We start from the raw sequence: 16863 nt of genomic DNA on the forward strand, positions 1-16863 counted from the left end.
CTTCAGTGGTTATCGGTGAAGCAAAGAATTGTATTCTTGACGATGGTGTTCAATTTTAAAGTAATTAACGGTTTGTTGCCTCGATATTTGTGTGATCGAATTGAAAGAGGAAGTGACATTCATAGATATAATACTAGAAACGCGACTGGATTAAGAACACCACAGTTTTTGTACGGTGCTTCACAAAACTCTTTGTTTTTTAAAGGAATAAATGTTTTCAATTCGATGCCTATACACATCAAACGTGCTGCAACTCTATCACAGTTTAATAGACTATGTATTTCACACGTCAAAGCTGCCTTCTGAACAGCTACATGTTAACTTTTTTGTACTTGACTAATATTGTATCTTGACGAAGTTTTGACTAACGGATATTTTGTATTGACTATATTGTAAAATATGTTTAATAATTATTGAGGCACTAATAAACTACGATGTTCGCCTCGATGATGATGATGGATTTTTTTATATATTGACGTAGTTATAGTTTATTCCTTTTTATGTGTAGTCTACGGAGGTTTGAGTCCCGCGCGCGGTACACAGGTATAAACGACTGTTTGATTACTTATCTTTTGAATTGAGAATTTATGCTGTTGGTGGATGCCATGCATTAGTAGTAAGTTTTCTGGTTGAATGTCGGAAATTTCTTGAAAATGCAAATGTTTCCGATAGTTTTGACATCATCGGCGGGGTTATCAATTCTGGCAATGTTTTGGATTTTGTTGAACTTTCTTGATCACTATTAAAACTTATGAAAAGTGTGGTTGAGACCAACAGATTTTTACCATTTTTTTTTGCTGTATAGTATGGGAACTTGTAATGTTGTTAATATCTGTTGAAATAATCAGACCGTTTATTGTTTGCAAATCTGGTTAACATTGATCATAATTAATTATCTTAAAGATATATCGTCTCGCTCAAACCTTTGTAGGGGTATGTGGTGGGACCATCATCATCATCATCATCATCATCATCAAATGCTGTCCAGCGGGAGATGACTGATGACTTCCGTTTCCATCGATCCGCACACAGCTCGTTGGACATTGGCAACTCACAGAATGAATGCGACTCATACACAATATTCACTCATTCAGCCAGTTTTGCATTGGTTGCCTCATTCTGTGAAGTTCGAACACATGCGCTGCGTGCATCTTATTAAGGTGATTATAGAACGAAGCCACACCTGAAATTTTCAAGAGCACAAGACTTGAGAACCAAACAGCGCTCCGTGTTGAAAATCTATCTCATTGGTCACCACCAGCAAGCAAGCAATTTGATTGGTTTTCAACGCGAACTATTGTCAAATTCTCTCGTCTTGTGCACTTGAAAAATTAAAGTTTGGCTTTGTTTTATAATCGCCTTAAGCGTGTCTGAAAAAAAGTAGCAAAACACGGGACAGCTCCGCTGCCGCCTTTAAGGTCAATATGTGTAGAGTCCAAACGTTTACACTGCCACTGCTGCGCGCCGTTTTCAAAAACACAAATCGTCACAAAGATAGCAATATAAAGAGTTTATTTGTTTTCTTTCTATAAGTAAACTGATTATCAAATAATTAAAACTAATTTTCAATGCATATTTTCAATAACGATTGTGATTTGTGTCGTGTACAGGAGCGTTAGCAGAGTTTCATATTAATTGCTGTAGAGCAACAAAATGTTTGGCCTTAACGCATTCGCTTTTGAACTTGACAGTTATGTACCCACCAGCTGCAAGGATGTTTCGGCAAGGCAAACAATGGGAACACTAGCGACAATCTCTATCTTGTACTATAATATCTTTTTCCACGGCAAACAACACGCTCAAGCTTTTTTGGCAGCGGACATTGCCGAGGCTTGTCTTCCCCTACGGCAAACAACACGCTTAAACGTTTTGACAGCGGACATTGCCGGAGCTCGTCTTCCCCCACGGCAAACAACACGCTCAAGCTTTTTTGGCAGCGGACATTGCCGAGGCTCGTCTTCCCCCACGGCAAACAACACGCTAAAACGTGTTGACAGCGGGCATTGCCGAGGCTCGTCTTCCCCCACGGCAAACATAGCAGCTGCTTTTTCACTCACTTCATACTTCACTGTCAACCCCCAGTTTTTCGCTTGTGCCGGAACCATTTATTTTTGCTTTTGATATTTTTTTTTCACACGTGAAAATTAAACTCCGCACACATGATGCTGTACTACTAATTTTTAACATATTTTTTTTTTCACTTTTGCAGCGCGGAAGGGTGATTCCTTCCATTACATAAATATGGAAATAAATACCAGGTATCTTTCCGCAAATTAGCAGAAAAACTGGTAGGATCGCCAATGTGGAGTTTCGATTATTGATAGAAAAGGAATCACCCTCCACGCGATACACGCACAACTTACCCAGGCAAGTGCTAGTTCACAAGTGAGGTAGAATGAATGCAAGTCTGCAGGTGACAGTTGCTTTTCACTCAGGAAACCGATTGCTGTGATCAATCCTATTGCCATACTTCAACGCAGTGGATTCTATATCTCACAAGTTCCTGGACGAATTTCTCCCGAGTATCAATGTGCTTGGACCTGCGGCTGGATCTTAAGGTTCGAACAAAGGCTAGGCAGCCTTGATTGTCCTCCTTGATAGTAGTTGGTTCTGTTTGACGTTCTCCGAAATCAGCGAGCAGTTGCCGCAGCCTCACTGAGCGCCACGTATTCCGCCTCCACGGACGACAGTGTGACGCTTGTCTGTCCACGGCTGGCCCAGGATATTGTGGCTCCATCGAAACGGAATGCGAATCCAGATGTTGATCTTCGACTCTGCAGACTGCCGAAAAGCCCGACTATGTTTCTTCAAACGCTCCGCCCAAACGTAGACTGCAGCTCTTCGTCTTCTGTAGGTATCACAGGGCACGTTTTGCGGTTGTCCAATCTGACTCGGTGGGAACAGCGAACTTTCGCCCGAGTATGACCGCACTGTTAGCGATGTCCGGCCTGGCCACTACGGACAAGTACAACAAACTCCCCACAACACTTCTGAACTTCTCTGAATCTCTCAACGGTTCACTATGGTCTTCACTCTTCAAATACCCCGGATCAATAGGGGACTTTGCTGGCTTTGCGTCGCTCATTCCACGGGTCTTCAGCAGCTTTTCAATATAGTTCTTTGGACGAATCTTGTAGCCTTGCTGGTCTCGTCGCACTTCTATGCCAAGAAAGTGGCGGACATCTCCCAAATACGTCAATTCAAAATCTTCACTGAGACACCGGATCACCTTCTCCGATTCCTCCTCGTCGGACGACGCCACCTGTACACCTGTAGGAAGATGCTGGTTTTCCCACTCTCCTTTACGTACACACACGGATCGGCGCTTGATTGCTTGAATCTTAGGCGTGACAGCGTGTCGTTGAGCGTGTCGATTTTCCACTTACCAACTCTAGAAAGTGAACATCACGACTGACAGTAATCTCGTCTGTTTCGCAGTCGACGAACCGATAAGCTTTGTGCTCCATCGAATACTCCACAAACTTCAGCTTGCGAGATTTGCTGTCCAGTTTACTGCGCTTCTTGTCCGAAACATGGACGTAGACTTCGGCACCAAATACACGGCGATGTGCCAAATCCGGTTTACGCCCCCACCAGAGCTCGTACGGAGTTTGCTGGAGCGATATTGACGGTATACGATTCTGCAGGTACGTTGCAGTGAGCACAGCCTCTCCCCAGTACCGCTTTTCCATACTGGCATCTATAAGCACGCAGATAGCCATCTCTGGTATCGAACGGTTCTTTCGCTTCTTTGCCATTCTGCTGAGGCGAGTACGGCGCGGAGAACTGCGGCTCGATCCCTTTAGCACGGTAGAAAGCCTTCAACTCGTGGTTGTTGAACTCGCCGCCCCCGTCGGAGCGGATCACACGAACCTTCCTCCCAAAAAGAGTCTCCGTCCATCGCACGTACTCCTTGATGATCTCCGTCGCCTCTGATTTCTGCTTCAGCAGATACGTAACCGTGAAGCGGCTGTAGTCGTCGATGAGATGCATTAATAACGGTTGTTGTTGTTTTCATTGGCCCGCATGGCCGAGGACCCGATCCACTCGGTAACCGGAGGAAACGGTTGTCTCGCCGACTTTCCTTCCACACAACACTCACACACAAGATGTAAACCACAGTCGCTTACCTTAATGCCTGTAACAAGGCCCTCCTTCACGACTCGTTCAGCGGCGGCCCAATCTCTGTGGCCCAACCGCCGGTGCCACTGATGCTGGCAGTTTACGTTGTGCTCACCCGTCGACACTTTGTGTGATTCCTCGATCGTCCGCAAGTAGTACAGGCCACCGTAACGACAGCCAGTCGCCACGACAGCTCCTCCTGCATCCATGATTCGGCAACCTTCATTGTTGAAATTCACTTCGAGATTCTTCTCGGCTAACTTCGCCACCGAAATCAACCCAGTCGTCAGACCAGGCACGTACTTCATATCACTCATTTCGATACGAACCGGCTTTCCACGATCGTCCACTCCGCGAAGCACGCCACTACCTTCTCCGATTTCATTTCGTCACCACCGGTAAACGCCACATTCCGGCTTTCACTGTGCACTGCTTTAGCCTTCGGGTTATCTTTTTCGCTTCTAGAACTGCCTTCTTCCTTCACTGAAGCCTTATATTTTCGGCAGTCACGGCGTAGGTGACCTGGCTTTTTACAAAAATGGCACACGCGACTTTCTTTCCACTTTTCCACCGAACGCATCACTTTTTCCGTTTTTGAACCGGCTTTTTCGAGTTCTCGCATATGCTCTTCGAGTAGCGAAACCCGTACCGATCGCGTTGACTTCTGATGGTACGATTTCAGAGCCTCAAACACATCATGCACAGAAACACTGTTTTTCACAATGAGCAACTGATTGTCAGCAATCGACAAAATTATTGTTGCCGGTCGGCCTTGACCCACTCGTCGTCTTCGTTCTCCGGGACGTCTTCCTCCATTATGCACCACAAATCCTCGCGTTGAAGCAACATTTCAATTCGCACCTTCCATGTCTGCCAATTGGTGCCTGTAGGGTCCTACACCTTGCATAGAGATTGGATCGATCAGAGTAGTCATTGAGTTTAGGAGGCAGTTTTGTTCGGTTGGTGACTGAAGAAAGATTATAAATAAATATAGCAGCTGGATATTGTAAATAATCGAAAACAGTGTTTGTTCGGTACTATTATACCATTCCGAATATCGAGTATTCTACAAATGGCGACGAGGATAATGGTAAGAACATAGTTTTCTAGTTACTTTTGAATTAAGAGTGCCATAAGTATAAACAGAATTATGGTGCTACGCCACGTGATGCACTCGGAGTTGAGGCGAAGAGCAATGTGTTGAAGCGTGCTGGGTGTTTGGTTGTTTTGCTGCAGTTTTTGCATGGTATTATTTCAATCATATTAGGAGTTGTGTTTGATCCTTCGACTTTGACGCTTGCTCCTGCGGGAGCTGGCGATTAGGGCAGGATCAAACATGTCGCGCGTCGGTAAAGTGAAAGTGAAAAAAAACCGCGATCGTTTAGTTGTGTTTGATCCTTCGACCTTGACGCTTGCTCCTGCGGGGGCCGGCGATGAGGGCAGGATCAAACATGTCGCGCGTCGGTCGAGTGAAAGTGAAAAAAAACCACGATCTCTTAGTTGTGTTTGATCCTTCGACCTTGACGCTTGCTCCTGCGGGAGCCGGCGATGAGGGCAGGATCAAATATGTCGCGCATCGGTCGAGTAAAGTGAAAAAGTGCCGCGTTCGATTTGTTTCATTTTGATCTTTCGACGGTGACCCTTGCTCCTGGGCAGTGCGTCAAGAAAACCCGAGCAGTCGACAGTTGTTTTCCCTCACGGGTCGCGCGCCTATTTTCTCTGAGTGCTTTTATATAGCCGAGCAAACGAGTGTAGCTGAAAGAGGATTGTTGTTGCTCAAGGATGACGGATCAATTGGTGAGCTCGTTTCATGCTACTATTTCTAATGTATAAAATATGTATGACTGCACCTTTAATCGTTGCAACGGTGAGACGTAAATATAATTTTTCAACAAACTTTGAAAAGTTCGTCACTGTGAGTGTCGACATAAACTCTGATTCATAAATTATTTATGTCTATTTTTTTTTTCAAAACACCTTCTTCCTTTTACCTTTATTTTTGTAATTAAAAAAAAACTTTGAATGGTTCGACACTACGAGTGTAGACTTGCGAAAGGTTCACTTTATTCAACAAACTTTGAAAGGTTCGTCACGTCAAGTGTCGGCATAATTTTTCTCTACATAGATATTGTTCATATCAAATGAGAATGTTATATTTACATATAAGCATGTTTATATCTCACCAATAATTATTTATCATGGTCTAATCGCTTATCAAAGTGAATCCTGTGACCCAACGATCCTCCCCATTAACAAACATCCCTCCCAGTAACCTTTGTGGAGATGCAGAGGCAAACACGGTCTCCAAATAGCAAAGGTTACACACTAACATTCCTTCCCCCAATCCCACCTGACTGCAAGGACGTGGCCGGCGCCGTTATTGACCATGTATAAATAGAGGCACTGAAATATGCACACTGAAGAAGATTATGGCCAATCCCAGCCGATCTTCTAGTTGATTCTTTGTGCATTTTCACTGACTTCGGTCAATCACGGAATAGCAACCATTGATATGTGTAGTCAGTCTAAGCTAAGCTAAGCTAAGCTAAGGTATTATTTCAATCATATTAGCAAAATATTGCTTTGAAAAGCGGATTTTGTTGACAATTCAATTCATACGACGTAGTCCATTGACATCTATGGAAAAAAAGTTACCATGGTCGTGGTATACGTCTGCTGTGACGCCACATTGCATACTTGTGATTTCCTAAATTCAAAATTTTATTCCTCTCTCTAACATGTTGTCGTCGTATTACGCATCTTCTCTCTTAGCGCAAGATGTAGTGATGAAAACGTTATACGGATGGCAAACGTGAATGACACACCCAAGTAACAATTCAACAGCAATTTGGCTTTCGTGTGGATTTATTGATGTTTTATGACAGTTACGTGAATGCTGGAATAGTTTAAGGCAACATTTAACGTTGCCAAAAGATTAAATTTTGTAATTCGACTCTTGGATGTATTATTATTATTATTTATCTTTATTAGAGAGATTCTCAGCCCTTGGCTGGTTCATCTCCGCTCTTGGATGTTTTCAGAACCTTTTAAAGGCAAAAGTAAGTCACAAATACCTTATTGAAATTCCTTATCGCGGCTGAATGACTCTTACTTGTTACGGCTTTGATAAAAGTCTCATATAATTCACCTTGTCGTCATAAAACCTGCTTTTAAACTTATTGACTTCCACTTGTCTTCTGACAAATTACCTTATTTACACATCTTAAATCTTTTTTTGGGCTCCTAAGTTGCGATAACATCATAAGCATTGAAAATTTAATATTCATCACACCATTTAAATTACTACACAACGTTTATTCCTAATGAGAAAATACGAAATTAATACCCGTTTTCATTGTTTTTGGGTATAATTTTCGTAACAGCACGGCCAACCTGTCAAACTTGGTTGAATGCTGCTTGGTTACCATAAAAAGCGAAAAAAAGCTGAATCATCTTCAATCAGCCTTTATTAAAGCAAGTTTACAACCACAAATGCCGAATCATAACAGTGTGCCCTTATTTGTGTATTTATGATGACAAAACAGCATTTGTCTATCAATTATGGTACCGCCTATTTCCAACTCAAATTCACTTCATTAATCCGCACATAAAATGTTATGGTGTGATGGTTAAACTGACTAAATATGATCAAAAGCACATTTACTGCCCAAACAAACCAAGAACGGCTGAACATGTTTATTCATCACCTGGCGGTTTTTATAAGCAAATACTGAATTACTAGAAATATACCACTTTCAGAAAGGGCACGCAAAATTTTGCTTCTTTCTCATCACATTTCACAATAAATCTCACTCGGCACTAAAGATTGGAGCACTATATCCAAAAAAATCACGTCAAATAATAAGCACTACGAAATAAATTATCACAGACGTGTTTTCAATCTTATTTTGTCTTGTTTACTTTGGAATAAATCCGGCAAGATCGAAGTTATGATAAAATCATTTTCAAGATGAAGTGGCATTCATCTAAAACAGGCGGCCTCAGAATAGTTTTGCTTTATTTGTGTGACATAAATATATACTTCATAGCCTCTTTTAGAGTGGGCCAACTAGTCACATTCTAGTCTACAAGGGGTTTTGGGGGATGCGATGACGGCAAAAATACCTTGACCATGGTTTTATGGGCGTTTATTTATAACACACTGGAAGTAATTCATAAAACTAAAATTGTTACTTGGGAGAGGGTAACGTCAATAAATCTATGAATGGAAAATTAGCATTGGGCGAGTGATTTCGTTGATGCACTAAATGTTCGAAAAGAAAACGAGAATGGTAAAAGTCACACTTTATCTTGAGGTTGATTAGCAGAATATCTTGCTAAAATAACGGTATTCAGATAAGCTAGATTCATTTTTTTTCATTGTGAATCCCCTTACTAGCAACTAATGGAGTCATTGAAAATCAATGCATAAAATAATACTTTCGCTTACTTACTTTCGCTTACGAACTGCTAAAAACAAACATGATAAAATTAAATAAAAGCTTTTTTTTACAAGGTTGATTTTATATTATTTTTTTTCTTTTATTTTGAGCATGTTTCTATTCTGGTATGCTGCAATTGCTGTTCTACTGTCACAGGTTTTCTTGAATATGATTAACCCGTATAGGCCTGAGTGAAAGCAAAAATTCTAAAACCCTCACCGCTTAGCGAATTCTTAATGAATTCAGTATACTGGCACACATATCTAGTTTCTAGAAGTGGACAGAGGAACGCGGAAATATTCATGTGTCCGAAGTTATTCTGGTGGATCACTGGGTCAGGTCGGGTGAGAAGGGTGCTGAAAAAATCGAGTTTTGCAACGAGTTGCATACAACATTTTTTGCGATTACGAAAAATGTCATTACCGCTGGATTGACTATTTTAGCATAAACAAGTTTCAAAAAATGAGCATCAATGCGTAGTAACAACCTGAGAGAGACTCGCGAAGAGGAAAAATATCAACGTCATATGCAGCCCAGATTCCCCTCTCACGAAACGTCATATGCAGCCCACCGTTTTTATGGCTGAAAAAGTGAAAAGTATTGTGTTCAAAGTAAACTGTTATTAAATACCTCAGTCGGTGGAGCAGTTTTTTCCAAAGTTGCTGATAAATCTAAGCAGAAGATTAATTATTTCTAATGTCTGCTACGTTTGCTGGCATGAAATTTCACTCATACGGCTATTTATGATTCGATGTGATGCAAACTCAATCATATTTTGCTGAGAGGTTCATGTGAGGATTTGAACAGCATGCGCATAATTGGTATAAACCTAAGACAAGACGTGACAGGTCAAAGTACAAAAACGAAACCAATTGCCTGTCAAAAAAGACCACTTCTCATTGGTCGTTTTGGCAAAGGCCTACTTTCACATCGTTGAGTTGAATTGCAACAGGGCACTTTGTTGCTAGCCCGGCCGTGTTGCTAGTTTATAAATTAAAGTTTTTATCAAAAGTTTGGAAATTTTTCATGAAGTCTTTTTGTTTCAAATCTATTTATATTCAATGTTAAGTTCAAAGCATGTTCTTTTACAATTCTAAAATAAATTAATAATATCTAACGGAGACCAATACAATGAAAATTGTGTCAATTCTCTTTAAAAATATCGCTGGATTTGGATTTTCACCTATTTTTTTTTAAATATAGCATCCTCCATTGCACTAAATGAATGAAGCGTGCAAGAAACGATCGAATTATTGGTCTCGTTATTTGCATTTGTTCACAAGATTTGTTTAAAAGGGACACTGGTAACACTGGCTTTTGTATCGTCAAGGCTATCAACTGAAAAACAACGGGGCAGGCTTAGTTGAGCTGTCACGTCCTGTACTAGGTATAAACACAAAGTGGAATAAGAAAAAACTCAGCAATCACAGGAAAAGAAGACCATCTTCGCGAGTCTCGTCTCAGGTAACAACTCAGTATTCCTCAATCAGGTAGGCCTTGAAATGGTTGTCACAAATTTTCACATTTCCGTTGCTGACTTTATTTTCAGGCTAATCAGGTAAGATGCCGCTTATAATTTTCTAATAATAATAAACCTAGCAAAGAAAGCTCTCAGTTAATAACTGCGGAATCGGCCAACGAACAACGGAAACAAATATATGAAATAAGTTTGCTATTGGACAAATAATTGTAAATACTCAATAATAGAACATCATTTAATAAGGATTCTATTTTCAGCTCAAACTTTGAAGCCATTCATTAGAAGGAAGAAAATACAACATACTTTTCGGAATAATTGGATATTCTTGGCCAACAGCAGCATAAGATTATGGCGATGATAATAAAACAACGCAAAGAACAAAGAAAGAAAACGTGATAGCGAGCGTGAGCTTTGATAATGTGAGTTGTAACAAGTAAATAGGAATAACTCAACAATAAACTAGATATATTGGAAACGATAATTCGGTACTTAAGGAGAGTTCGTCCCCTTAATGCTACAACTAGATAACTCGAAAATCAAAATTTTGAGATGTGCAACTTTGAAAGTATGACCGTTTAACAAGGTGATGGTTAATCGCAGCAATTATGATTGAAAAATAATCATTAACTTATATATTTTGAATCACACGCTCAATACCTGTGGATATTTTGCAGATCTAATTAACACTTCAGTCGTCGCGCTGTTGTATTTTGTACAACACTGCTGAAAAACCTCGCTTTTTGTTCACAACAGCAGCGCGGTGGTTCTGACGGTGGCAAACCGCGCGACGACTGAAGGGTTAAGAAAATTTTTTTGACAAATTGAAGTCAAAAAATTCAAATTTCGAGTTATCTAGTTGTAGCATTAAGGGTAGATATTACATTTGAAATATGGTAGTGAGATTTTTAGGAAAAAATGAATTATAACAGTGACAACTTTACGAACGAAAATCTTTTGGACGTTTCTAAATTATAAAGTACATTAACATAATAAAAGCTAGGGGGATTGTAGGGCCCTACACCTTGCATAGAGATTGGATCAGGCTTCTGGCACCACAATACTACCCCATGGGAAAAAAACGAGCCACCATCTCTGGTTCCTACTTGGAAATGGTTCCCCATGACAGTTCAATGTTAGTAAACAAATAGTCGTTTCGGGACAAACAATCTAGAATGGCGAAACTAATTTCATGAGGGAAATGTGTTTAATACTACTGTATGCTGTTTTAAATAAACACACAGTTGCAAACGCTCAATATATTTGATTCTGAACGAAAACAATTTTTACACTGAGCCTCGAAAAAAGTTCAACAAAATGTAAAATTATCATTGATACGATTTGGCCAAAGTGAGTAATTACTCTTGAATTTAATGCTCACTTCAAAAACATGGCTACTTAGCAGTGGGCTGGATTGGATCGATCAGAGTAGTCATTGAGTTTAGGAGACAGTTATGTTCGGTTGGTGACTGAAGAAAGATTATAAATAAATAAAGCAGCTGGATATTGTAAAAAATCGAAAACAGTGTTTGTTCGGTACTATTATACCATTCCGAATATCGAGTATTCAACAGTGCTGTTGAGTTTGGTTATGGCAAACTTGGTATCTGACATTATTTCTTCTTTTCACTCACACAGTCAGAAAAATGATTGCAAACGTACCGCTCTACGCAAGATAGCTTTTCCGCAGTCTGCCGCTCGGTTAATGGGTAGTATCCACTTCGTATGTACTGTGCAAAAGGATAGGACAAGTAATGGCCAAGAAATACTTCAGCTGTCCAAATTACTGCTGTATCCAGTTGACAAGTAGAGCTGATTTCGTAACATTGGTAACGCCTGCCGTACAAATCAAATGGAGCTGTCACTATTCCGTACGTAAATGTGCCGCTCAATTATTCCGCAAGTAAAAGTGACACTTCGCTCATTCTAGATCAGCTGTTAAAATTACTTTGGTAATTAGCAACAAATTGTACTTGACCGCTCTACTTACGATGTGGATACCAGGCTTAACACTCGTTAGCCATAGGATTAAGATGGGCCCCCATTAGACTGATGCAAATTTTGAAGTTTTTGCTCCCCTATGCTTAAACGATGTCAATTATGATGAAAATGATCCTCCCAAAATTTGAAGTGATTCGGAAGAAATTTGGTTGTGCACACGCTATTTGAAGTTTATATGGAGATTACTATGGAAAAGGCAAACCTTTTGTGTTTAGTCCTCTAACTGCTCGTCATAATAATCTACGGAAAAGTGAACACTCTCATCTCATGTGAAAACTTCCCAGCTACAACTTTGCCGAAGACCACAATTCGATGGGATGTAAGGATAATTTGCTATTTTTGATAACAAAGTCTAAATCATGCTGGGATGATCATTCAATTACTTTCAGAGCAACACTGCTTTTTTGCTGTAGAACATAGTAGCCTGGATTACTTTGATCTATTCTTCCCGCCAGGAGCTCCAATGTAGCCTGACGAACAGTTGGTGAAGCATGCTACATGCAAACCAACTTTATGATGATGAATAACAATTTATCCTGAGGTCCAATCAAAAAGTGGTCTTCGGCAAAGTTGTAGCTGAGAAGTTTTCACATGAGATGAGGGTGTTCACTTTTCCATAAAGTATGATCACGAAAAGATAGAGGGCTGAACACAAAAGATTGGCGTTTTCCATAGTAATCTCCATATAAACTTCAAATGGCGTGTGCACAGTCAAATTTCTTGCGAATCATTTCAAACTTTGGGAGGATGCTATTTACCATAATTAAAATCGTTTAAGCATAGGGGAGCAAACATTTCAAAATTTGCATCACTCTAGCCCCCATATTCCACAACGTATTGCGAGGACAGCAGAGAAAGAGTACATCACGGCATCGATTAAATCCCACTATGCGAAACTGGACTAGCTGACGACGAAGTGTTATTTTCTGCATTTAAAATTGGCTCAGGAATATCCGGAAGGATTTACATTTTTCCTGACCAAGATTAAACGAGCGGAAGAATGCGAACTACTTTTCTTCACTAATCAGCATAAGTTTGTTCCGTAGAAAGTGAGGAAGCAGGAACTTTCAAAGTATGCCAAGAAATACAAGGTTTGGCAAGCAATCTGCACATGTTACAAACGGAGTGCATCGTTCGTGACAACCGGGATTGTGAACGGGGAGGTTTACTTCAAGGAGTGTCTACAGAAGTGCCTGCTTCCTCTGTTGAAGCAACATGAGGGCCCTACGATCTTCTTACCGTACCATGGACATGGAACCCCCTCCCTCCCTTTACACTAGAACTAAGGCTCATTGAAACATACTGGGCTATTATAAAGCAGACACTACGGAAGCATCCAAGACATGAAAAAAGTTGGTTTCATTAAGAGGGAGCTGCAGCCAGATGTTGTACAGAACCAACCCTAATGAAAGGTTGAAGTTTGGGCTGTGAAGCGTAAAACCACACCATTTGCGTACCATTAGCGAACCAGATAACGAAAAGCCGGCTCCCGCTATTTGGAAGACTTGTGCCTTTATTAACGGATGCATTCTCTGTTTATTCGCCACGAAGGATTTTCTTCTGACTCTAAAAAAAAACAATTTCAATTGATTTAGTTCCCGGTAGCTTATAACCGACATTAGTTCACCGTAACTTGAACACTTTAGTGAATAATATTGACATACCAGAGTAACAACATGTTTTTACGCCCCGTTATTTAGGTTTCGATTAACGATTACCGAGGACATAGATCGTCATTATTTTTAGCACCGTATCTTGGCCCATTTCAGTCACAGATAACACGTGTCAGAATCTAAATCCGTAATCCTAACTAAGTTCTTACAACTATTCCTGGTTTCCCGTTCGCTGCTCTGATTGTGGTGAATTCGCTCTTCTATTTTTGATTTATGAGGTGAGAGAATATTGCGAACAAAAGAGCATCCAATTAGGGAGAGAGAACCGATGAGCGCAATTATCGCGAAGACGCCATCGTTGCCATGACCACGCGCACTTCGCGCTCTCTTCGGAAGTGTCTCTGCGCTACTCACGAGGACTTTCCGCGTAGATCGTCGCTCTGTTAAATAGTGGCACATGTGCAACGATCGCGATCAGTCACCGCCCGAAGTTGAACGCGCTAACACATTTCCCCGGCATCCTCGAATTACACATAGCAGCGACCTGTTTAAAAGTTCACATCATTTCCAGAGAAGAATCAATTTTTCCTCAGAACGAGGAAGTAACTTGCTTCCCGTATCACTTGGACATTCCTTATCAGCAGCAGCAGCCGTTCGGAGCGATTCTGTGAAGAAATTCTGCGTGCATCGTCGGTGAACTCTTGACCGAAATCTGGGCATTTTATTGTGACGTTCGCGCGTTGATTAACTGGGTACTTGTCGGGTGGATTGCAAGTTCTAAGATTGACGGTGGCGATAAGGGCTAGATCGCGTTCTAATCGCGCATCGAAGAGCAACCTGAACTTGATCTACTGAGAGTGGACGTGAGGTCGTCAGTGCATGTGGTCGCAGTTTTGCGAGAAGAAGAATAGTGTTTTTGAAAGTGTTGGATTAGTGGATGCAGAAGACTCGCGGAAAAAATGAACGGAACGGGATTGCTGTTACCCACGCTTATGCTGTTGTCGCAATATTCTGAAAACAGCTTGGTTACGCGATATCCGGCCATCAACGAGGAGTATCGAGCAGGTGAGTGGAAAAAAAATAGATTAGGTAGCAGGACTTGGTTTTTATTGTAATACAAGTCTCTTATATGTCTTTTGTAATGCAAGCCTCGAAATGTTTCAATGGAAGGTCTCTAATGTCTCTATTTCAACCAAAATGTTCCCTAAAGTCTCTTTTTTCGTTATTCTGTATTCAACTAGCTCAACTAGCCATGTTGAAGATATCTGGGTTTGATTCCCGGTCGGTCCAGGATCTTTTCGTAATGGAAATTTCCTTGACTTCCCTGGGCACAGAGTATAATCGTACTTGTCACACGATAAACGAATGCGAAAATGGCAACTTTGGCAAAGAAAGCTCTCTTGATAACTGTGGAAGTGCTCATAAGAACACTCAGCTTAGAAGCAGTGTCTGTCCCAGTGAGGACGTAACGCCAAGACGAAGAAAAAGAAGAACTAGCTCCAGAGAATCCTTTGGGGACTATTACACACCTATTCAACCGATTCTTCAAGAATTTCGACTCAGATTCTTCGAGGAAAAGCATCAGAAATTATCATAGTGATTTCTCCAGAGGTTCCATCAGGAATCATCAGGACTACTTTCAGGGACTGAAAGCATTTCGTCTGAAACTTTTCAAGAGATTTCTCTACAAATTCTTTTAGAACTGCTTCCAGTGATTTTTCAATTGTTCAATTCAATATTCGTTCCAAGAAATTCTTAAGCTCTCCAAGGACTCTCCAAGGATTCTTGGATAATGAATCGATTACTACAAAAACTGTGGAATATACCCTTATAAATTCCCTTGAACGAATTTCTGTAGATATCTTTGGAAGATCTCATAGAGTAACAACTAGAGAACTCGGTTGAAGGATTAATCAATAAGCGGATCCTCCAGATATTTTTCCACTAATCGTCTAATCCTATTCTACGTCTTTCAAAACTTTTCCAATAATAATTCATAGATTAATTCCTCATGGTATTCATCATTTAGTTCCCGTAGAATTTGTTCTAGGGCATTTTCAAGCATATCATCATTAGTTCAGTACTCCCAAAAATTTCCCAATGAATTTCTTAAAAACCTCCCAATAGAATTTTCAAAGGGACTTCAGTCCGTCGTTTTTCAATAATTTCCTTCTGAAATTCCAACCAGGTATTATCCGAAGATTCTATTGTTTCTTTTTTCAAATATTTTAGCATGTTCTTCTTCTTCTTCTTTGCACTAACGTCCCCACTGGGACAAAGCCGACTTCTCAGCTTAGTGTTCTAATGAAGTCAAGGAAATTTCCATTACGAAAAGATCCTGGACCGACCGGCAATCGAACCCAGACACCTTCATCATGGCTTTGCTTTGCAGCCGTGGACTCTAACCACTCGGCTAAGGAAGGCCCCTTATTTAGTTAATAAATCTTTGCGCTGTTTAGTGAAATATTACGGTTGTGAAGAAAATTTTCCGGTTTGCGGTAGCCGCAGAGTTCTACCGCAGCTGTCAAAGTTCTACCGCAGGCTTAAAACCATTCCATCATTGTAGCAAACAAATCAATCATAGTATGCTTGAAAGAGAAAACGTTATGAAAAATTGCAACAAACAACGATCATCAAGACGGTATCCAAGGTATCATTGAAGCCTACTAATGATTTACCAGTGCAAATCAGTGATGTGACAGCTGCGGAAGCTTTTCGTTGAACCGTAAAACGAAAGCTGAATCCGTATCCGACAGGACTTCCAACGAAATTTGACAAGAATTCAAACAAAAACCAACTGGATTTTCAACGGAATCTGACAGGATTTCCAACGAAATCCGACAGGATTTCCAACGAAATCGAACAGGATTTCCAGCGAAGTCCGACAAGAATTCCAAAGTAATCCGTTTCGATTTGCAACGAGATCCGACTCGATTTACATCGAAATCCGACAGGATTTCCACCGAAATTTGACAAGATTCCTAGCAAAATCCGACAGTATTTCCAACTAAATACGACAGGATTTCCAACGAACTTTTACAGAATTTCGAAGTCCAAAAGGATTTTATGCAATTCATCATGATTCCTAATGGAATGTGACAGGATTTAGTAGGAACCCGACTGGATTACCAAATTAATCTAAATATCCAATGAATTCTGACGAGATTTTCACAGACATTTTTCCAATGCAGATCGACAGCATCGAAAG

General features: G+C 40.6%; 1 protein-coding gene across 1 annotated transcript in view; it reads left to right on the forward strand.

Moving 5' to 3' along the window:
* Positions 1–14121: 14121 nt before the first annotated feature.
* The window catches only part of LOC5564669 (pancreatic lipase-related protein 2), a 29513-nt gene continuing 26771 nt past the window's right edge, over positions 14122–16863 (forward strand). The window contains exon 1 of the mRNA XM_021839181.1: positions 14122–14720. Coding sequence (XP_021694873.1) covers positions 14615–14720 — 106 coding nt within the window. The 5' untranslated portion in view covers positions 14122–14614. The remainder of the gene's footprint in view (positions 14721–16863) is intronic.

The sequence above is a fragment of the Aedes aegypti genome, chromosome 1 (assembly GCF_002204515.2).
Source record: "Aedes aegypti strain LVP_AGWG chromosome 1, AaegL5.0 Primary Assembly, whole genome shotgun sequence".
Lineage (NCBI taxonomy): Eukaryota > Metazoa > Arthropoda > Insecta > Diptera > Culicidae > Aedes > Aedes aegypti.